This window comes from Lutzomyia longipalpis, chromosome 3 (genome assembly GCF_024334085.1).
Source record: "Lutzomyia longipalpis isolate SR_M1_2022 chromosome 3, ASM2433408v1".
Taxonomy (NCBI): domain Eukaryota; kingdom Metazoa; phylum Arthropoda; class Insecta; order Diptera; family Psychodidae; genus Lutzomyia; species Lutzomyia longipalpis.
Window position 1 is genome coordinate 29,996,232 of NC_074709.1, and position 21,440 is coordinate 30,017,671.

Below are 21,440 nucleotides of genomic sequence, written 5' to 3' on the forward strand. Positions count from 1 at the left end.
CTTCTTTTAAAATCTTCATTCAGAAGCATTTTTTGCGTAATTTTTCGAATTAAAAAATTAACTATTCCATTTTCTTCCATTGATTACTAAAACTGATGCCATTGCAGTTAAACGTGCACAAATGCTATTCGAATTGTTCCACACATAGTGCCTGAACCGCAACATTGAAAGCAACGGGTGTTGCTTCATGCTAAGCCGACCTCTACGGGAATCCTCTCTAAAATAATCCCATCTATCTGCCTCCTTCATTTTACCTTCATGCCACACGTGCGTGAGTGAGATGGCGTGCACAGGGAGCTTGTGGTGTGAAAGAGACGGATGCAGAGTAGCCATAGAGGTATCACAATTGAGCCGTGGCGTCTTTGAAGCCAACATTAGTGGTGCATCATTTGGGGGCAAAAAGAGGTTTGCAATTTCACCGTGAAAACGTGCAATGATCCGGGTCACGCGTGTCGCGTGAATTCAGTGAGTATCCACTGGGATTACTTTTAGTACCATTCACGACCTACTGGGTGCCCCAAACCGTAAGTGAAGCCACCCAAAGTTTGGCTCATTTAGCTGTTGTGTTGTGTCGTGTGTGTGTGTGCGCGCGAGGAAATTTCTCCTGTTTCGGCACCTTTCGCGGAGCCTCCGCATTGGGACCCCCTGGCAAGGGTGGATGCCCCAAAGGTCCATTGGCACAGTAATTGGGAATTTCTGTGGCTGATTTTGTGCAATAAATAGAAAGAAATCCACGTAGACACGCCAAGTGGCCACAGAGGTCTCAGGTGAGTCAAGGTAAAAATTTACCTGCTCTTTTTTTTCATTTATTTATTTATTTTTCACAATTAATAATGATACAGATGAATGTAGAATAATTTAATTTGAAAAACTTCCAAACACACCATAAAGCTACCTCTTATAGTTTTCGTTATTTTTCAATTTGAAAGAAACTAATTTTTATATTACATTTACATTACATTACATTTATATTACATTACAAAAGTATTTTTTGTAGTTTTTTGAAGGTTTCTTTAAAAGTTTAAACATAATTTTATAATGAATGGTTAAAAAAAATGTAATTTTTGATTTTTTTAGGCCTCTTCAGTAGATCTCTGACCTTTCGGCCCTGGCTAGAAAAATGTATGGAAAGTCGAAGAATTCAACGGTCCCATCGGACGCACAGGCTCGCGAAAAGCTAGCTCTCTACGTGTACGAGTACCTCTTGCACGTTGGAGCTCAGAAAGCAGCCCAGACGTTCCTTTCGGAAATCCGATGGGAGAAGAATATAACACTTGGTGAGCCACCGGGCTTCCTTCATTCATGGTGGTGCGTCTTCTGGGATTTGTACTGCGCTGCTCCCGAGAGGAGGGATCAGTGTGATCACTCGTCTGAGGCAAAAGCCTTCCACGACTATGGATTTGTTAGCTCTGGCTATGGAGTCAATGGAATAGCTCATGTAAGGATTTATATTTGCTTTTTTTAGTCTTTACTTTAACTGACAAAAAAGATTTAAAAAAAAGATTTCAATGCCTGAAGAATGAGACAAATAGTCTCCAAGATAAGATATCGTTGAAAATTAAAGAAAAAATGTAATTTCTTTTACTAATTTAACTAAATTAGTCAAAACTTAGAATTTTAATAATCTAGCTAGAAGTTTTTCCTGAATCTCCGAAACTTCTTTAATTTTCTTAATATTTTCCTTCAAGAAAATTTCTAATCTCTGTTTTTTTAATTGTTTTGTAGAACACCGGTCCAGCTCCGAGTCCTCTTGGACAGCTTCCGCCGAACGACGGAATGCCTGGTGGTCCAATGGCACCCAATTTCTTCCCGGTAAGTTTTTCTTTTCTTCTTTATCCGACTAAACTTTGCACTGAAGCTTCGTCTTCGTAATAAAGGTTTAAGAACCTGTGGAAAAGAGCGCTGATTGGCTACTCATTTCTTTTACAGACAGGAGCTTTGATGCAAAGTTTATTAGAACAAAAATTGAATTTTAAGCAATTTCTTTGACCTTTTCAACCATTCAAATAAATTCTCAGAAACTCAAAAAAAAATGCTCCTTCACGTGGCGCGTTGATCTAAAGATATTTGTAAGCTTTTCTCAGAATTAGGTCATTAACCAGGTCGATGTTTTGAGACAATAATTTACCTGCTTAAGGTTGAAAAGGTTAAATGTTCAAAAAAATTCATGGAAATGCTTATTGACCCTAACAAAAATTTTCAGCCCTTCATGGGTGCTCCGAGGTACCCGTCTGGACCACGTCCTGGTGTCCGAATGCCACAGGGCATTGGGAATGAATTCAATGGGCCTCCGGGGCAGCCAATGATGCCAAACAATATGGATCCATCGCGACAAGGTAAGCATCTCATGAAATTTTATTTATTTCTTTACAAAAAAAAAAGAAAACTTATTCTGGAAAATTTTGCTGAAAATCCCTAAAATCCCAAAATTTAAATATTTAACCAAAAAAAATTAAGAAAATCCAATTAAAAAAAAAGAAAATGAGAGAAAATGCGATGAAGGCATTTTTTGAGTAAAGAGAGAGTTAGAGAGAGAATCGTATCTTCCTCTTTTTTGTATTCTTTGTAGGTGAAGCTGGCGATTTTGTGGCGTGGCAAGGTAGGCATTTCGTGTCGCTTGCCCCCCATTATACCCCCCGCAACCCACCCACACCACCCCCTCTCTTTTGTTTCTCCCCTCAAAAACAACAAAAAAAATGCATTTTCTCACAAAATTTATTATATACAAAATTATATATATTTATTTATCACCCTCCTCAGCTTCCCCATATCACTTGCTCTTGATTTATTTATTTAATTTATGTTTCGCCTGTGCTGTGATTTTGTCACAAATTCTCATCTGTTTTCTCTCTGTTTATTGTTTCAAATTTTATTTTTTTTTATTTTTACACATTCCAGAAGAACAATGGAGAGATCTCAAAAAAAAAAGGATTATTTTCCGGGGAAAATTATGATCAAAAAATCTTCCGGGAAGAAATTAAGAAATTAAAAAGAAAAGCAATCCCGGAAGTTAGGAGATCTCTCCTCAGTTATTCTGGAATGTTTTGGAGGGGATTTCTCATTCACCCATTCTCAGTGGCTACTTAGTGTTTTGTGGATCAGGGGCCATCTCTCATGTGGGGAAGAAACACGCAAAATTCGCTTTCAAAAAAACAAAACGCTTTTGTACATTTCAAAAATTCAAAATGGCGTCATGGCGTCCAAAAATTGGCAATAACGGTTATGAAAAATTTGGTTTGAGGCAAAGAAAGATAGATAATTTATTATCTTTTAGACATTCTTTTTTTCGTTTTTTTTCTATTCTTCTCAAAAATGTTAAAAATTCTATAATTTTTTAAGCTTTCTAAAAAAAACAAAAGACAATAGATTATCCATATTTTCTTGTAAATAATATGGCGAATTTTGTGCGGGAAAAAATGGCTCCAGACGCCATCTTTGCGATTACAATTTCATGCGTGCACTAATGTGGTTTCTTTTATCATTGAAGGCGGCCCACCGGGTATTGGCCCAATGAATCCACGTATGAATCCACCCAGAGGCCCCGGTATGGGGCCAATGGGTCCCGGTAATTACGGACCAGCCGGTATTCGGGGTCCACCACCACCAAATAGCTCACTTGGTGGCCCAGGTGGACCGGGTTTACCGCCTGGTATGGGAATTGCCGGTGGACGACCACAGTGGCAGCCTAACACCTCTACAACAATGAGCTACTCCTCGTCATCACCTGGCACGTATGGGGGTCCACCTGGATCTGGGCCACCGGGCCCCGGGACACCCATAATGCCGTCACCGCAGGACTCATCCAATTCCGGTGGGGAGAACATGTACACGCTGATGAAGCCGGTATCGGGCGGAAATATGGGCGGGGTAAGTGAATAAATTGATTGAGGTTATGTCATTTTATAGAAAAATATTCGGGATTTTCCGCCATGATGGGAAAAATTGAATTTTGTCTTTTTTTTTTATTTTGCAAAATGGCGTAAAATGGTTGCCATCTTTTTTTGTAATAATGCGAAAGTATTCTTGATGACTTTTCAGGAATTCCCAATGGGCGGTGGGCCCGATGGTGGGCAAATGGGTCCCATGGGGCCATCAACAATGGGTCCCGTGTTGAATGGCGATGGACTCGATGGTATGAAGAATAGCCCGGCAAATGGTGGCCCTGGTACACCCCGTGAGGATTCTGGAAGTGGCATGGGGGACTACAATCTAGGGGCTTTTGCGGGACCAGGCGAAAATGTGAGTATCCCGTCTTCCGGAAGATATTTTTTTCTCTTATTTTTTAAAGGTTAATTGAGGATGACTCAAAAATTGGTTTTAAATTGATTTTCAAACTGATTTTTAAATGATTTTCACCAATGTGTGAGAAAAATGTCTTCCTATTTCTTAGAATTAATGGATCATCCTCATTATTAGTATTTAAGGGTTCTGTGGGTTATTATAAGATCAAGTACCTTTACGTAAGAGTCTCGATTCATTGCAAAAAGAGGATTTTCCCAGAGTTTACAGCGAATTTTAGAACTATTTCACAAATACTAATGGCGATGAGGAATACAAAGATGATGCAGATTACGATGATGATGAAGACGATGATGGCGTTGAAGATGGAAGAGATGACGAAGACGATGGAATCCAATCAGACGAAGACGAAGAAAACCAATCAGACGAAGACTAAGGAGAAAACTGAAGAGAAGATGGAGGAAACGAAGAAAGCTGAGAAGCCCGTGACACCCAAAAAGACAGGGAAGACGTGGAAAGATGTGGAGAAAATAAGGAGAAGACTGAGGAAGCAATGAGTACAGAGAAAAGTGGATGAGAAGACGAAGATGATGAAGCAAACTAAGATGGCGTTGAAGACTAAAAAGACAACAAAATGGCGCACATGCTTAAAAAATTGACGAAAGACGTTAAAAAAACGTTGAAGACAAACTCAACGAAGGAAAAGACAACGAAGATGGGTCAAGAGCCGAAAGATTTGGAGAAAATCAATTTTAATGCTGAATCGAGAGGAAAGAATGATAATTTTAAGAAAATTTTTAAAGATTAAAAAATCCAAAATAGGTAAAGATAAAATAATTTCTATTTCATAAGAAATCTAATATAGAATTATCGTAAAACAAAAATTTCTCTTGGAAACTACCATGTGACCTGTTTTTCAGGATCAGACGGAATCAGCGGCAATTCTCAAGATCAAAGAAAGTATGCAAGAGGAGGCGAAGAGATTTGAAAAGGATTCAGACCATCCGGACTACTTTATGCAGTAAAACAAAAAAAAAGGGCATAGAAGAAAACAAGAACAAGGACACTTTTCCGGAATTATTGTGTACAGATGTATTTTATTTTATTTTTTTGGTTAAATTGTGGTGTTATCCTGGTTCCAAAAACTTTGAGTCTCACGGTGATCGCGTGTGTGCGAGAGAGAAGACGATGTAGTGGGTGTAATTTATATTAATTTTCTTAGTAATTCATTAAAATCTTACCTGTTCCGAGTATCCTCCCAAAAAAAAAACAAATCTTTTCTCTCTCAGAGAACTTAATAAAGAAAATATTTAAAGAAAAAAAAGGAAAACTTTTCCAATAGATTCGAATTGATTTGGAGGAGATTATTAAGAAAGAAAAAAAAAAAGAATAATCTTTAAGTGCAAAAACAAAAAATGAATGATTATATATAAATAGAAATTTCTTCTCTTTTATTTGTGAAAAAAAAGTGAGCAAAGCATTAGAAATCATTGGATATAATAAATTATATAAAAGAAAAATTAAGAAGAAAAGAATATCGATTAGATTAAATATGGAAGAAAAATGTAAGTTAATTTTAAATACAATTTATTAGGTTTCTAATGGATAAAAAACAAGAAATAAATATGGATACAGTGTACCAAAATAATTTTTTGTTTTTTCTTTATTTTCTTTTGTTGTCCATCTGTGTTTTGTTTTTTAGGGAATTTTATCTTCAGAACAAAAAGGTATGTAAAGAAATTTAAAAAAAAACTAAATTTTCAACAATAATAGGAAAACAACAATTTATTGAAAAGATTTTTGGAAATACAAAATTTTGTTTAAATAATAATTTTTTAAAATTAAAGAAATAGAAAGAAACTTAAGAGCTATATGAAGTACGTAGAGAAAGTTGATTGTTTCAGAGCAGAATTAAGGTGAATCGTTCTTCCTTTCCAATGATCCCTATATATTTTCACCCACAAAATCAAAAGAAATTAAAAGAGTTTTAAAGGTTTGAAATTATTTAAAAATAATGGTCTTTTTATTTAAATTGAAAAAATAAAGTTTTTTCTTATTGAATTAAGTAAAATTTTTATTTGAATCTGGACAAAGTTAAAAAAAAAACCTTTGTACATTTAACCCAGATATGTCCTCTATCTATTGTACTATAATTAATTTTCCTTTACTATTGTTAATTTTTAGAGAATAAAAGTCGCATTAAAATTAAAGAATGAAATGCCATAAGGTGCAAGAATTTGATTAAAGACTGATTTTAAGAACTTTTTAAGCGAATTTTTCAAGCTATATCTGGGTTAAATGGGAATAGATTTTTGTTTAAATTAAAAAAATAAATAAACCAAAACTGTTAGTCGGATAGAGTTCCTTCCTTCGGAGGAATTTTAGTACCATTGAAGATCTCACAAAAGGAATAAAAGTTTCCCATGTAAAACATCAGCAAGGAGATTATTTGAGGGAAATTGAAAGAAAAATTAGCAACAAATTTTGGGCAATATTAGTGTGAGTAAAATCCTGTATTTTTCATTCCTTTTTTCACCACATAATTCTTTTTCTAATTGATATTTTCGCGACATTCGCGACTACGTCAAACAACACTCTGTTAATTTTTTTTTGCTTCTTCTCTTTCTTTAAATATTTCTAGTTAATATTAATTAATAATTCTTTTAGTGTTTTTTTTCTCTTATTGATTGGTTTATCATCTAACAAGGATAGAATTAAGATTTTTTTTGAAATGTTATTTTTTTAATATCTTTTTTTTTTTGATTCAATAAGACACCGTTTTGTTCTTTTTTTCTTAATAATTTTCTTTTTGGGAGGAAAGTAAAGAGATATTTTTTTGGGGAGCTAAAAGTTATTTTGCTTCCTTTAGTAAATATTTTTTTCTTTGAAATTCTAGAATTTGTTTCACTTTCTTTTTCTTTTAATTAACTTTCCATCCTACATCTACGCAACACACTTTTATTTTGTTTTTTCTCTCTAAATTGACTGGGCTATTACATCGCATCATTACTAATGTTTTGTTCTCTCTAAGTCCTGTTCTAAGTAAGTTCTTTGCATTGTTTCTGATTTTTGGCTTTCATATTGCTTTTGCGAAATGCCTGCGACAGATACAAAGAAAAAAAGAAAATTTATTTATTTAAAAAAATATTTCGCATTTGCAGGTAAAAAATTCAAATCTACTTTTGTGATTTTTATACTTAACATCAAACAACGAAAAAAAATTGAAAAACAAAGTTTAAGTGTTGTTGTGTGTGTGGAGAGAGCAACGGATGTGTGAGTGTGAGGGGTGAACGAGAAAAAACAGGGATTCTATCTAAGGAATAAATTTAAGATTATTCATTTTCTGTATTAAAAAAAAAAATATTTCTTTGAGAATTCATTATTGAATGAAAATTAAGAAAATTCTCTTAAATGACGATTTTTTTTAATTTTTGAATCCAAAAATTAGTTTTATTTCATGATTTTTTTTGCTAAACTGAAAAATTAAAGGAATGATTTCTAAGACTCTGAAATTGTCAATTAAAATATTTTTTTGTTGAAACTTTTACCATCTCCTTAATTCTCCTTTAGATAAGAAATATTTCTTTTTTAAATAAATAATCTTAAAAACTCCTTTTTATGTATAAAAAAAAAACAATTTTTTTTTAATTTTTATTATCCAAATGTGATGTGGAATGAAAAATATTGAGGATTCCTTCTTTTAGTATAGAAAGAGAGAGAAAATGGATCACACCTACATTCTAAAAAACAGGGAGAATAAACACCAAAAAATGGGATGCACAGAGAGAAAGGAAGAAGGCCTTTTTTTAATTTCTCTAATCGATGATTTAATGTCCATTGTCATTAAGTTATTGTACAATTTTGTTTGTGAATTGTAAGGAAATTCAATTTATTAATTTTTACTAAATAGCCAATTATTTTTTTTTATAATAATAATTTTCTTTTATTAATTAAAAACGAATTAAAATCGAAGAGAATAAATATACGAATAGATTTTCATTTGTTTTTTTTTTTTTAATAATTTTGATTTCTTTAACAGGATTCTTTTTTTTTAAATTTATTTAACCTACAATCCAATTTGTTAATTTCTCATGGAAAATATCTTTTTTTTTCTTTCATTTTGTTTATACACATTTTTTTTTATATATCGACTACACTATGACACAGAAACCACAATATTAGGAGGTCCTAGGGGGTAGGGCTCGGAAGGGAAAGTTGTGTGGGCGGCTTTGTGGCTTTCGGTCTACGGGGGCATGTGTCTGTCTCTTTGAGTTTTTTTCAGCCCCATTTGCAGCTGCGGCGACTCAGGCTTCTTTTGGGTTTTGCTTTTGAGTCTTTTTTGGCACATTTCGGGCCTACACACACCACACGCCTCATTAGTGGGGAGTTGACCCTCTCAACTGTCTACTTGAGGATACGCCGATTGCAGCTGGTCCGCCGCCTCTGCACCAGCTAAATAAATCCGTTGGCCACGAAGCAAGGAAGGAGGGTATAATATGTTTGTCTTTTGATAATTTTTTCTTCTTTTCTTAATGTTTTTTTTTTATTATTTTACTTATTTTTAGCTCATCACGTTCTACCACACCTAAATATTTCTTCTAAATCTTTGGCATTGCTTCGGTTTTTTTTTTATCGAAGGGAACATTTTTTGGGGGATGTGCGGAGGCAAATAAAAGACAAAAGAAAAAATTGGTGTGTAAGTTTCCAAACAATGAGACAAAGATGCAAATGGGAGTTGCAAAAGAAATAAAAGATTTTTTAGGGGAAACACCAGAGGATTAGTTAGGACCGCCATACTATATAGGGCACATAGTTTTATGAATTTTTGATTTGTTATTTTAAAAAAAATCAATTTTTTCAATGAATTTTGCATTCCAGATTCTTTAAAAATTTCTTTTTCAGCAAAAGAATAAAGAAAATAATTTTTCTTTTCAATTAGAAATTTTTTAAAAATTGATTTACAAGATATTTTAAATAGAAATTTGATTAATAAAGAATTTTCGTTTAGACAGTGATAAACTTTTGACCCTGAAATGTTATTTGAAATAATTTACTTTCCCTGTTTTTAGTACAAAAAATGACCCAAAAGCATTCTTATTTTCTGATCAAATCCATTTGATTAAATTAAAGAAAGAGTTTTAGAAATTTTTACGTAAAACGTTGATTAGAAATTATCTCTCACATATTTTAAAGACAGACTTTGTTAATAGCCCAGGAAAGTTAATTTTTGGGGTTACACAAATTCGAAGACGGCTAAATTTTGCACCATTCGATAGCAAAAATTAAAAGAAATCATGTTTCTTTGGACGAAAACTGCGCTTATGTGGTTGCTTTTTCCACAAAATGCGATTGAATATTCTCCATACAATTTCTCATAATTTTATATAGAAGCCATTAAATGAACAGGTGGCGCCGCGAGTATTTCAACTAAGAAATTCAATTTAATATTTTAACCTTAAAATAAATGTTTTTGTTTTTATTTTTGCATTCGAACCATACGTCCGGAATACGTGAATTTTTGGTGGTGCCCCACGCTTTGGGCAGGGATGTGACCTTGAGTGTTTGAGCGTGGTGAGAAATTTTTGAAAAGTCACGGAAGGGGTGCGTCCGGCTATCGCTGAATTTCCTCGGGAAGTAATACCTGTAAGTAATTATTGAATCTTTGGAGCTCTCTGTCAAGCACAACATTCATGAAATTATTGAATTCTGCCAGGAAGCTGGGAAAGGCGGAAAAACTTCAGAAAATCCTGTAAATTTTTGTACACGCATCAACACCGTACGTCCGGAATACGTGAGTTTTGGTGGTGCCCCACAGTTTGGGCAGGGATGTGACCTTGAGCGTTTGAGCGTGGTGAGAAATTTTTGAAAAGTCACGGAAGGGGTGCGTCCGGCTATCGCTGAATTTCCTCGGGAAGTAATACCTGTAAGTAATTATTGAATCTTTGGAGCTCTCTGTCAAGCACAACATTCATGAAATTATTGAATTCTGCCAGGAAGCTGGGAAAGGCGGAAAAACTTCAGAAAATCCTGTAAATTTTTGTACACGCATCAACACCGTACGTCCGGAATACGTGAGTTTTGGTGGTGCCCCATGGTTTGGGCAGGGATGTGACCTTGAGCGTTTGAGCGTGGTGAGAAATTTTTGAAAAGTCACGGAAGGGGTGCGTCCGGCTATCGCTGAATTTCCTCGGGAAGTAATACCTGTAAGTAATTATTGAATCTTTGGAGCTCTCTGTCAAGCACAACATTCATGAAATTATTGAATTCTGCCAGGAAGCTGGGAAAGGCGGAAAAACTTCAGAAAATCCTGTAAATTTTTGTACACGCATCAACACCGTACGTCCGGAATACGTGAGTTTTGGTGGTGCCCCATGGTTTGGGCAGGGATGTGACCTTGAGCGTTTGAGCGTGGTGAGAAATTTTTGAAAAGTCACGGAAGGGGTGCGTCCGGCTATCGCTGAATTTCCTCGGGAAGTAATACCTGTAAGTAATTATTGAATCTTTGGAGTTCTCTGTCAAGCACAACATTCATGAAATTATTGAATTCTGTCAGAAAGCTGTCAGCGTGTTGTGAAAATATTATTGCTTCACCTCAGGATGGATAAGTCAGGTGAGGACGATGAGATGTCCTTTGAGCTAGAGGAAAATCCTATGGAAATATCTACTGAATTTTCTCTACAAACATCATCTGCAGCATCATCTACGGTAAATAACATCTTTAAATTTGTACAATTAAAAATTTTTTTTCTATAATTTTTTTTCAACACTTAGCTAATCCTTAATTTCATTTAGAGATCAAAGTTTGTCAATTTATGGAATACGCTTTACAATTGCGGGAAGCATTTTTAGAGTTGATATTTTCTAAGATGAAATTAAGAATTTTTAATATATACCTATTTTTTAATTATAGGAAACTTTTAATTCAGAAAAGGATTGTTTCATTTGCGGAAAGATAGCCATTGTTTCTTCAAAAATACCAGTAAAGAAAAGGCCGGCCGTACATAAAGTAAAAAATCTCGATTCAATTCATGCCATCTTGAAACATGCTCAGGATAGAAAGGATGAATGTGGAAATGTAGTGGCCAGGAGAATTTTAAATATGTCCGATGATGAGGCTGCGAACTGTCATTACCACGACAAATGTAAGACAACATTCTTGAAAACACCTCAAAATTCGGATGCAGGAATTGGAAGGCCAAAAGATGATCTTAAATATAAGACATTTATTAAGCTGTGTGAAGAACTAGATTCAGATTTGGATGGCGTTTTTTCACTTGAAGAGTTGGTAGAAAGGATGAAAATAATTGGGGGTAAAAACACTTATTTGTTGAAAAAATTTGTATTTTTTTATTGACTAATACCGAATTAAATTTCCAGGAGAAAATTCAGCTTATAAAGCTTCTTATCTGAAGGAGAAATTGAGTGTCCATTACGGAGATAAAATTTTTGTCTCTAATGTTGTTGGACAATCTTCAGTGTTTTGTTTCAAAGGTAAAGCCGATGACATGGTTTTTGATTTTTGGAAAAATCAAAAATCGAAAGATGAAGTTTTAGATATGCGCAAACAACTATTGAGAAAGGCTGCGAATATTCTAAAGGAGGATATTCGATCTATGAATGTTGACATCAGCAATTACATCTGCGGCGATGTGCTAAATGATACTAATGTGGTTCCAAGTTCTCTTCGAGAATTTGTCTCAGAGATTTTGGATGTAAAAAGCTCCTCCCGTATAAGACCCAAAGAAGCACTCATGCAAGCTATTGTATCTGTATGTCGGCCAAGATCGTATATACCTCCTCTACTACTAGCTCTAGGAGTCTATATACACCGCCACTTCGAATCCAGGCACCTCATTGATCTTCTGCATGTGCTTGGATTCTCCGTAAGTTATGAAGAAGTCCAACGGTTTACCTATTCTGCCATTGCATTGAATCGTGGTGAGGCAAGCGAACCAAATTCTTTATCAGAGTTTGTCCAATTCGCGTTTGATAATGCAGATTTTAATATACGAACGTTGGATGGACATGGAACGTTCCACAATATGGGTGGAATAAAGTAAGTATGTGTAATACATAAAGGAGTTGATATTTTTTTAAAATAATTTTATATCTGATTATTATTTTTCATATAGGTGTGTGACACCAAAGGTTGTGTTAAAAAACGCATATATTATTCCGCGTGTCATGGGCACTCTTACATTTAAAGATCTCAATGAAGGGCATATGCCAATAAGGCATTATAAAAAGCCAGTGTCTTCAGGTTTAAAGTCCATAAGTATCCAGGAAATCAATTTGAATGATGGTTTTGGACTTTGGAAAAAAGGAGAGGCAATGGACTACTTTTGGTTGTTTTCCTATAATATTTCAAAACCTCTAAATCCCAAGCCAGCATGGAATGGATACATGCAGGTAAGTAAAAATAATTTTCAAAATTTATTTTAATAGGTAATTGATAATATTTTTTGTTCACTTGATGTAGATTGTAATGGAAACCTCTTCTCCAGAACACGAGAGTTCTTCAATTGAAATTGTGCCGTTCATTAATTTGCCACCTGGAGATCTCAGTTGCATTTATACCGCATTGAAATTTGCGACTGAACAATGTAGATTGCAGCACCAAAAAACATGTTTTGTGACCTTCGACCAACCTTTGTACCTGAAAGCAAGGGAAATTGCAGGCGCGTTGGAACATACGAATGATCTTCCTGGTCTTATAGTGCGGCTTGGAGGGTTCCACCTTCTTATGAGCTTCATCGGCGCCGTTGGATATGTCATGACGGGAAGTGGGATAGAGGATATGTGGGCGCAAGTTTACGCTTCTAATACAATCCCACACATGATAACGGGTCATGCATATTCACGCTCCTTAAGAGCTCATTTTTTGGGACAAATGGCGCTTGCAAAATTGATATTTAAAGAATCCGCTTTGGAGATTAATTCTTTGCAAAATGCGACAGAAGACATCTATACTCGTATGGTGGATGAAAAATTGTCCGCCGAAGATGCCACCAATGATGAATGTATCCAACTGCTTCATGACATTATATCCCGCACAACGGACAGTTTGTCGAAAAAGAATAGAACCGCCAAATTGTGGATCAACTATTTTCACAATGTAAGTATTATCAATTTTTATAATGTATTTAGTTATTTATTCAATTTATAATTTTAGGTGAATATTATGCGGCAATTTATACGCGCCGAACGCACAGGAAATTGGCAACTACACTTGCAAAGTATTGAAGCAATGTTGCCTTATTTCCACTCATCCGGCCACTTGAATTACGCCAAATCAGCGCATTTGTATCTACAGGATATGGCAAATTTGCAGAATCAAATGGAACCTGCAGAATATCAAAATTTTACGGAGTAATTTGATTCATTTAATTTTTTTTAAATTAATTTTAAATCCCTAACGTAATGTAATATTTTTATTATTTATAGAAAAGGATATTTCGTTATCCGCCGTACCAATAAATTTTGGAGCGGCGTGTCCGTTGACATTACTATTGAGCAGGAACTAATGCGTTCATTTAAAACAAGTGGAGGTCTCACCCACGGCAGAGGCATTAATGAAGGGACACTCTCAAAGTGGATTGGAGGTATTCGCCATTGTATACCTATATGCAATTCTCTGGAGGAATTTTGCCAACTCAAAAATATAACTTCAGAACAGCATGTGGAGCTACGTGATAGTAGAAAGTCAAGAGACTTTAAAGATGTACTGAGCTTTACCACATGGCTCGAACAACGCGATCCGTTTGCAGATAGACCCGAAAATGAGTTGGCATCATTGTCGACAGGAATAATAGGCGATGAGTATGTTAACTGTGACTATGCATTAGAAATAGGAAAAGATTCTATAAAATCAATGATCGGAAAGTCGTTTACGGATGTTAAACTAAAGAGGTCAAGTAAGGTCAAGCCTCTGTCAGCTATGTCCAATGTGGCTCTTATCGGAGGTGACGAAGTGCAAATCAACAATGAACTACTAATGAGTAGAATAATGTGCCTTCAAGATCGTTTCAATACACCCCTAAGTACATTCCTGGAATATGAACTTTCTCCTCGACCGCTGTCCCTTTTTGATGAAGTTTGTATGCGTAAAAATGATAAATCGGCCATAGAAAAACTGATTCAAAAATTTGCTCCATGCACCTCAAATCCTCCTGAAAATTGTCGGTAAGTTATTAATAATTCAGAGCTTCATATTGTTTGCTCATTGAGACATTTTAATGAAAAATTTTAATAAATTTAGGAAAGTACAAAAGCTAAAATATTTTCTAATTAAATTTGAGACTTATAGTATGACAAGAATAATTAAATTTAATCCTAATGATTTTTTGTTTAACTGATTTGCACCATTAATAATAAAGTTTTTTGAATAGCCTTGATTTCATAAAATTGTCTTTCCTTAATTTTAGGTTTATAATTGACGGAGGATATTTGATGCACGCAGTCAACTGGCAGAGACCGGCTACTTACAATGACATTTGCAACGCTTATGTTGAATATGTAAAGCATCACTACGGAGAGGATTCCATTGTTATTTTCGACGGATACAATGATTCTCAGTCAACAAAATACGTGGAACAACAACGAAGATCCACGAAAAAGTCGTCATCCAATATAACAGTGAAGTCTGATTACCTCGTTACCACGACAAAAGAGAACTTTCTGGGAAATATTCAAAATAAAGCAGCTCTGATTTTAATGCTTGCAACCCATATGCAAAAAGCCGGTATATGTGTGCTACAATCTTTCGGTGATGCTGATGTACTAATTGTTAAAACGGCGATTGATGTGGCTATTCAAGGAAATGTAATATCAGTAGTGGCTACGGATACGGATATCCTAGTTTTGCTTATTGCATTAGCACCATCGGGTACATCTCTTTTTATGGCGATCCCAAGTTACAATAATAGTCGATGCCATTCTATCACAAATGTGCAGAACCAATTGGGACCTTTCAAAGAAATAATCTTGTTTGCCCACGCAATTTCCGGTTGCGACACAACCTCTGCGATATTTAGAAAGGGAAAAAATATAATTTTCCAGCTTCTCCAAAAAAATCCCTCGCTTGTAGAGAAGGTTAAAGTCTTTAATGAGCCAAATTGCACTCAAAATGAAATTGCAAACGCGGGAGAGAGCTTTTTCCTTGCTTTGTTTAGCGCCGGAGAGTGCAAAGATCTGAGCAAATTGCGGATTATTCTATACAAAAAATCAATTGGAAACAAAAAAGATATAAGTGACAAATTTGATTTCCGCTCATTGCCACCCACTTCTGGAGCGGCTAAGCAGCACTCACTCCGTGTTTATTACCAGGTAAGAAAATTTTCAATTTATTCGTTCAATAGAAATATAAGGTTCATTCTCCTGCAATTTTTTGAATGCATGTAAGTGATTTTATATAATTAATAGTAATTCACTATAGGTCCAGCAATGGATGGGACGTAATCTTAATCCCACGGAGTGGGGTTGGACTCAAAAAGGAAACCATTTGCTACCCATCCCATCAGAATGTCCATTCGCGCCAATGAATTTGCTAAAGCTAATAAGATGTAGTTGTAAAAAAGAGTGTAATATCAAATGCGAGTGTCGAAGGTCAGAACTCAACTGCACGGATATGTGTAAGAATTGCCGGAGCACAGGATGTTCGAATTTTTACCATGATAAAACAGAAAATCATGAAATAGATGATAATCCAATAGAATCCTGGAATTAAACTTTTTTTTACATGACAATGGAAAATCAGTCTAGATTTATATAATGTATATAATATAGAAATATAATAAAGAAATGTATAAAAAATAATAAAGGACGAAAATCGATATGGTTGTGTGTGTGTTAAATAAAAAAAAAAGAAAATGTAAGACAATTTAATTTTACGAGGGTGGAAGAGTGATTGTTCTCACTTCGGAATTCATCTGCATGAGACGATGATTCAGACGGAGATTGTGATCCTTGAGGAAGCTTATGAGGTTCGTCTGCTTCTTCAGCAATTCCGCCACAACGGCATTTCGCTGCGTCAACACCACGAAGCTGCAACCCTCGAAGGAACCCCGCATTGCATCCAGAAGGGATTTGGTATGATTGAAGCGCATCACTTGGGCAATGTAGGTGCCATTATTGATGGCCAGGATCCCGTATTCGACCGCCAAAAAGACACTCAGGTAGACAATGGTTGAGAAGAATCTCTGGATGCAGTGCTCACCTAACAGAATTCAATAATTTCATGAATGTTGTGCTTGACAGAGAGCTCCAAAGATTCAATAATTACTTACAGGTATTACTTCCCGAGGAAATTCAGCGATAGCCGGACGCACCCCTTCCGTGACTTTTCAAAAATTTCTCACCACGCTCAAACGCTCAAGGTCACATCCCTGCCCAAACTGTGGGGCACCACCAAAACTCACGTATTCCGGACGTACGGTGTTGATGCGTGTACAAAAATTTACAGGATTTTCTGAAGTTTTTCCGCCTTTCCCAGCTTCCTGGCAGAATTCAATAATTTCATGAATGTTGTGCTTGACAGAGAGCTCCAAAGATTCAATAATTACTTACAGGTATTACTTCCCGAGGAAATTCAGCGATAGCCGGACGCACCCCTTCCGTGACTTTTCAAAAATTTCTCACCACGCTCAAACACTCAAGGTCACATCCCTGCCCAAAGCGTGGGGCACCACCAAAAATTCACGTATTCCGGACGTATGGTTCGAATGCAAAAATAAAAACAAAAACATTTATTTTAAGGTTAAAATATTAAATTGAATTTCTTAGTTGAAATACTCGCGGCGCCACCTGTTCATTTAATGGCTTCTATATAAAATTATGAGAAATTGTATGGAGAATATTCAATCGCATTTTGTGGAAAAAGCAACCACATAAGCGCAGTTTTCGTCCAAAGAAACATGATTTCTTTTAATTTTTGCTATCGAATGGTGCAAAATTTAGCCGTCTTCGAATTTGTGTAAGCTTTTCCGCCATTTTTGGCTAATTTTCCTGGCCTATAAAATCTTCAACAGAATTAAAGCTTCTGAATATTACGATTAAATAATTTAAAAAAACCGGTTTTGTAAAAAGTTTATCAACATTTGTTCTTTAAATAAACAAATACAGCTAAAAACTACTGACTTTGAAAACACTAAAAATTAAACTTTTCTTGTCAAGTTTAAAAGCTATAAAACACCAATCCATCAGCCCAAAAATCCCAAAAGAATCATTCGAAAATATACTATTTCCCTTGAATTATAGACTCTCAGTGCCAAAAAAAAATTTTTATGGGTGGTCCTAACTTTTTAATAGGAAAGGGTGAGAAATGAAAGAAGTTTGCAGCGAGATTCAGGAGAAAAATGTCATTACCTGATATCGCTGGAAGCAGCACCGACCACAGCAGGACTGCAGTAGCCCGGCAGTGCTGGTAGTTGAATGTGCCGGGCTGGCCATTGGGCTAGGTGAGCCAGCTCGCTTTGGGGCGCCATTGTAGGGATTATCTAGCTCCACAAATTCTCGATCCTGCAAAATAATTAAACAAATAAAACAAAAAAAAATGATTAGAATATTTTAGCCAGAGGAATCAATTCATTAATAGACTGTATGTAGAGCTACATCCACACGCCGTAGTTACCGTAGTTTTCTCTAGGCAGCGCAGTAGATGATGATGCTGCAACTCAAACACATCTTCCTCACGGAGATTGTCATCCAATTCTATGCCACTCTCCTGAGCAGCTAGCCTGGCCTCAGCTGCTTTCTTTTTGCTAACAAATGCCGCTCCCGAGGATGCTTTTGCAATCCTAATACGTGCCAAACGGGCTTTCTGCAATTTTCATTTCAAAGAAAAAAGTTTTTTAGAAAGAAAAAATTAATAAAATGTTGAAAGAAATTCTCCCAAGAAGCAAAACAGAGAGGAGCTGATAGTGTGCAGAACAACAGGTTAGTGCAGAGATTGAGAGATGTTAGTGCAGCTGTGCCAGGTGATTGATTTGTTGTATTACTCACCCTCTGCGCCTTTCTCTTGTCCGCCCGTTGATTTTGATGATAAATGCGACTAAAGTTGCTGACAATAACGGGCACAGGCAGTGCAATGACCAACACACCACTGAGGGAGCACACACCACCAACAATCTTCCCCGCAATTGTCTCAGGTACCATATCACCGTACCCAAGGGTCGTCATTGTGACAATTGTGTACCAAAATGCAGCGGGAATGGAGGTGAAATTGGTGCCATCGACATTCTTTTCGGCATAGAACATCACCGTGGCGAAAATGATGATCGCCATGGCCAGGGAGAACACGAGGAAGCCAAGCTCACTGGCGCAGGATTTGAGTGTGTAGCCGAGGATACGGAGTCCTTGGCTGTGGCGTGAGAATTTGAAGATGCGAAACACCCGGAAGACGCGCAGAGTCACAAACGCACCGGAAACATCGTCGTTGTCCGTGATGCCGAGACCGATGTAGTAGGGCAGTATGGCCACAACGTCAATGATCGACATGACACTGCGGACGAATTTGCAACGATCTGGCGCTGCGAAGAGACGCAGCAAGTACTCAGCTGTGAAGATCATCACACATGCTGTATCGAGGCAGAAGAAGACAATCTTGTAGCGTTCCCCGCATGGCAACGTACCAGCATGCCCGGGACGTCGACCACATGGCACCGTTTCCACAACGTTCGCCATCACGGACACGGCAATGAAGAAGCCGGTTACGTAGTAAAACACCAGCGCGGCCGTCGAAGTGTGCGGATTTTCAAAAGCCCGCCACATCTTTTGGCGAATATTTGTCAATTGTTGCAGATTGTGGTCCCCATTCTCCGACAATTTGTCATCCATCAGCCGCTCCGCATTCTCACGCTTCCTATCCCGATAGTCTTCATAGCAGCAATCTCCAATTACATCCGGGAGGATCCCAAAGAAAGCCAACTCCTCGTCGTAGCTCGTTAAGCATTCGTGCTTCGGGTAGTGCAACTTCCCCGTGCGGTAGTAGTTGAGAATGTGCCGAAAGATGTCTGGATCACGGTCAAAGAAGTACTCACGCACTTCCTCATCGTAGAAGAATTCACGCTCATTTGAGCCTGTGGAATATTTTTTGTTTTTTATCTTTAAAATATTCTTAATTCCTTTTATTTGGGATTTTTTTTTGTTATTAAATTACTTTTAGGCGCTTTTTGTGACTAACGTTGTAACGTTGTTGCAACCATGTTGTGACTTATGGGATGATAAGGAATATAAGGTGAAGACTAATTCTTTTTTCTTAACAGATACCTACAGCTTAAATCTAAAGACAATTTAAAAAAATTAAATGTATAATTATTCAACAGAGATCGAAGGTTCAAAAGCATTCATTCAAAAGCATAAGAAGTTAAGCTTTCCAGCCTTTCCAGCGACGTTTCAAAAAATTTAATTATTCATTTTTACTTAAATATTTTTCAGAAAAAGGATAAAAGGTAATTTCTTTGGCATTTCTTCACGAGAAATTCCACAAAGTACCGGAAAATTATTCAAAATTTAATTCCCTATCACCACTCATCGCAATATGGTTGCTTCTGTTACACATTTATGACTAATTTGCAACATCAACAACACCAACAAGACACCCCTTCAAATAGAAAGGGATTTAAATATAAATTTTGAATTTAAAGGATTAAATTTGGAAGCACCTAGCAGCGTATCTGGGTACTTCTCGAGCGTATTCCGCCACGTCTCAAAGCGCCTCCCTGAAACATTAACAATGAGCTTCTCATCATCCGATTTACGACGATCCTTTGGGATTGGCGGCGGAGGCAGGGGGTGCGTAGCAATGGGAACCCACCCGATGGCCGCCGCCCTGGCGAATGGCAGCCAAGCGGCGACCGAGGCCATGCTGTGCGGGGGAATCTTACTCAACCACCAACGTCTCTAGGACGCACACGTTTGCCTGGAAGAAAAATAAAGGACATTATGTAGTTTTATATGGAGTTTAAATTGGTTAAAAAATGAATAAATTTTGCTTAAATTATTAATTATTTTTTTAACTTAAAAATTAAATTTATGCAAAAACCATTGATAGTTAAGGAAATTTGTATGAAATATGAATAAATATATTTTTATCCAATCGATTTTTTTATTAGATAGAAAATTATTAAATAAATTACTGACCAAATGAATATTTTAGAATTTTTCCTTCTCAAAGACCTAAAGAAAATCTCAATGGAAATGTTGCAAAAGAAATTACTCTTCAACGCAAAATTAAATTTTCACAACATTTAAAGGAGAATTAAAGAAAATTTCTGGTTCATTTCTTGTATGTAAGTATAGCAAATTAGCCAAAAGATAGAGATCAAGAGTGTCTCGCATTGGTCAGTAGAAGGTCACATGGTAGTCACATAAATCTCTCTGGGATTGGTCAGCTGGCCTTCTTCCCACCAAAAGGGCAAAAAAAACATGAATTTTCTTTGCAACAAAAAATTAACAATTAAAGAAAATTTTAACAAAGATAAGGAAAAGAAAGTGAGATAAAAAAGACAAAAAAAAACTCACTGCCTTTGCTGCAAAGGCTGGCAGAGTGGTGCCTCCTAGGGATCCATCTGCATTCCAGGGAACATTATCTGGTGGTTTTATCCTTCTTCTTCCTGTACCCCCGTGCACTCTTCACCCACTCACGCGTGTCACTCACTATTCCGCCTGTACACTCAACAACAATTCCGCAGAGTAAGAAAACCCTCTCAATGCCACCCGTGTGAGATGTGAAGAAATTTTTGCAAGGGGGTGGCTCAGCACGGAAAACCCAACACTTTCACCAAAAAAATTTTCCACTCAAACGCACGCGCTTTTCTCAAACGCAATCTCGCGCTTTTTCACATTTTCACGGCGCAGGTATGCACCCAACGACACCTATTGATGTGGTTGTGAATTAAAAGATAAATTTTATTTCGAATAAATTAAATTAAAACATTTTTTAACTCAATTTTATTTTCTGTATATTGTGCATAATGTCCTTTTATAAGCTTAAAAAGCAAAAAAAAAATCTTCCGCACCTTAAATGCATTTTTAGTGATATTCTAATATCTCTTTCATATTTTTCGTTAAAATAATTTAAGCACAAATTATTTAAATTTTATTAAACGTTGAAATTCTCTAATATTTTTTTTCAATGAATATTAATCTTACACAAGATAACTCTTGATACTCTTTAGTTTTTCTTTAAAAAAAAAAGTTTTTTT

General features: G+C 36.1%; 3 protein-coding genes and 1 long non-coding RNA gene across 22 annotated transcripts; 2 read left to right on the forward strand and 2 right to left on the reverse strand.

The window, feature by feature from the left end:
- The first annotated feature begins 148 nt into the window (after positions 1 to 148).
- LOC129793801 (single-stranded DNA-binding protein 3) lies at positions 149 to 5,887 on the forward strand. Of its 15 annotated transcripts, none has more exons than XM_055834168.1 (8): positions 149 to 767; positions 1,078 to 1,438; positions 1,726 to 1,812; positions 2,204 to 2,336; positions 2,570 to 2,599; positions 3,488 to 3,867; positions 4,039 to 4,239; positions 5,166 to 5,887. In XM_055834168.1, exons 2-8 carry the CDS (start codon positions 1,121 to 1,123, stop codon positions 5,262 to 5,264), a joined length of 1,248 nt encoding a protein of 415 aa, XP_055690143.1. In that variant the 5' UTR covers positions 149 to 767; positions 1,078 to 1,120; the 3' UTR covers positions 5,265 to 5,887. The 15 variants fall into 15 exon arrangements, with proteins under 15 accessions (XP_055690143.1, XP_055690147.1, XP_055690133.1 ...); XM_055834158.1 differs by having other exon boundaries at positions 311 to 767; positions 4,560 to 5,199; XM_055834167.1 differs by having other exon boundaries at positions 322 to 777.
- Positions 5,888 to 5,996: 109 nt separating this feature from the next.
- On the reverse strand, positions 5,997 to 21,070 carry LOC129793797 (potassium voltage-gated channel protein Shal). 5 transcript variants are annotated; one of them, XM_055834154.1, is made up of 6 exons: positions 20,758 to 21,070; positions 19,899 to 20,155; positions 18,238 to 19,313; positions 17,867 to 18,055; positions 17,602 to 17,754; positions 5,997 to 8,854 (listed from the first exon to the last, which is right to left on the reverse strand). In XM_055834154.1, the coding sequence occupies exons 2-6, from the start codon at positions 20,098 to 20,100 to the stop codon at positions 8,825 to 8,827; spliced, it is 1,650 nt and encodes a 549-aa protein (XP_055690129.1). In that variant the 5' UTR covers positions 20,101 to 20,155; positions 20,758 to 21,070; the 3' UTR covers positions 5,997 to 8,824. The 5 variants fall into 5 exon arrangements, with proteins under 5 accessions (XP_055690129.1, XP_055690126.1, XP_055690128.1 ...); XM_055834151.1 differs by having other exon boundaries at positions 5,997 to 7,337; positions 20,758 to 21,061; XM_055834153.1 differs by having other exon boundaries at positions 5,997 to 6,183; positions 20,758 to 21,058.
- Positions 9,750 to 16,107, forward strand: LOC129793793 (uncharacterized). The gene is made up of 8 exons (XM_055834138.1): positions 9,750 to 9,882; positions 9,953 to 10,162; positions 10,233 to 10,442; positions 10,513 to 12,648; positions 12,719 to 13,354; positions 13,412 to 13,608; positions 13,684 to 14,421; positions 14,664 to 16,107. Exons 4-8 carry the CDS (start codon positions 12,424 to 12,426, stop codon positions 15,637 to 15,639), a joined length of 2,772 nt encoding a protein of 923 aa, XP_055690113.1. The 5' UTR covers positions 9,750 to 9,882; positions 9,953 to 10,162; positions 10,233 to 10,442; positions 10,513 to 12,423; the 3' UTR covers positions 15,640 to 16,107.
- Positions 16,337 to 16,936, reverse strand: LOC129793811 (uncharacterized). The gene is made up of 3 exons (XR_008750965.1): positions 16,804 to 16,936; positions 16,524 to 16,733; positions 16,337 to 16,453 (listed from the first exon to the last, which is right to left on the reverse strand). It is a non-coding gene; the product is annotated as an uncharacterized LOC129793811 (long non-coding RNA).
- Positions 21,071 to 21,440: the final 370 nt, after the last annotated feature.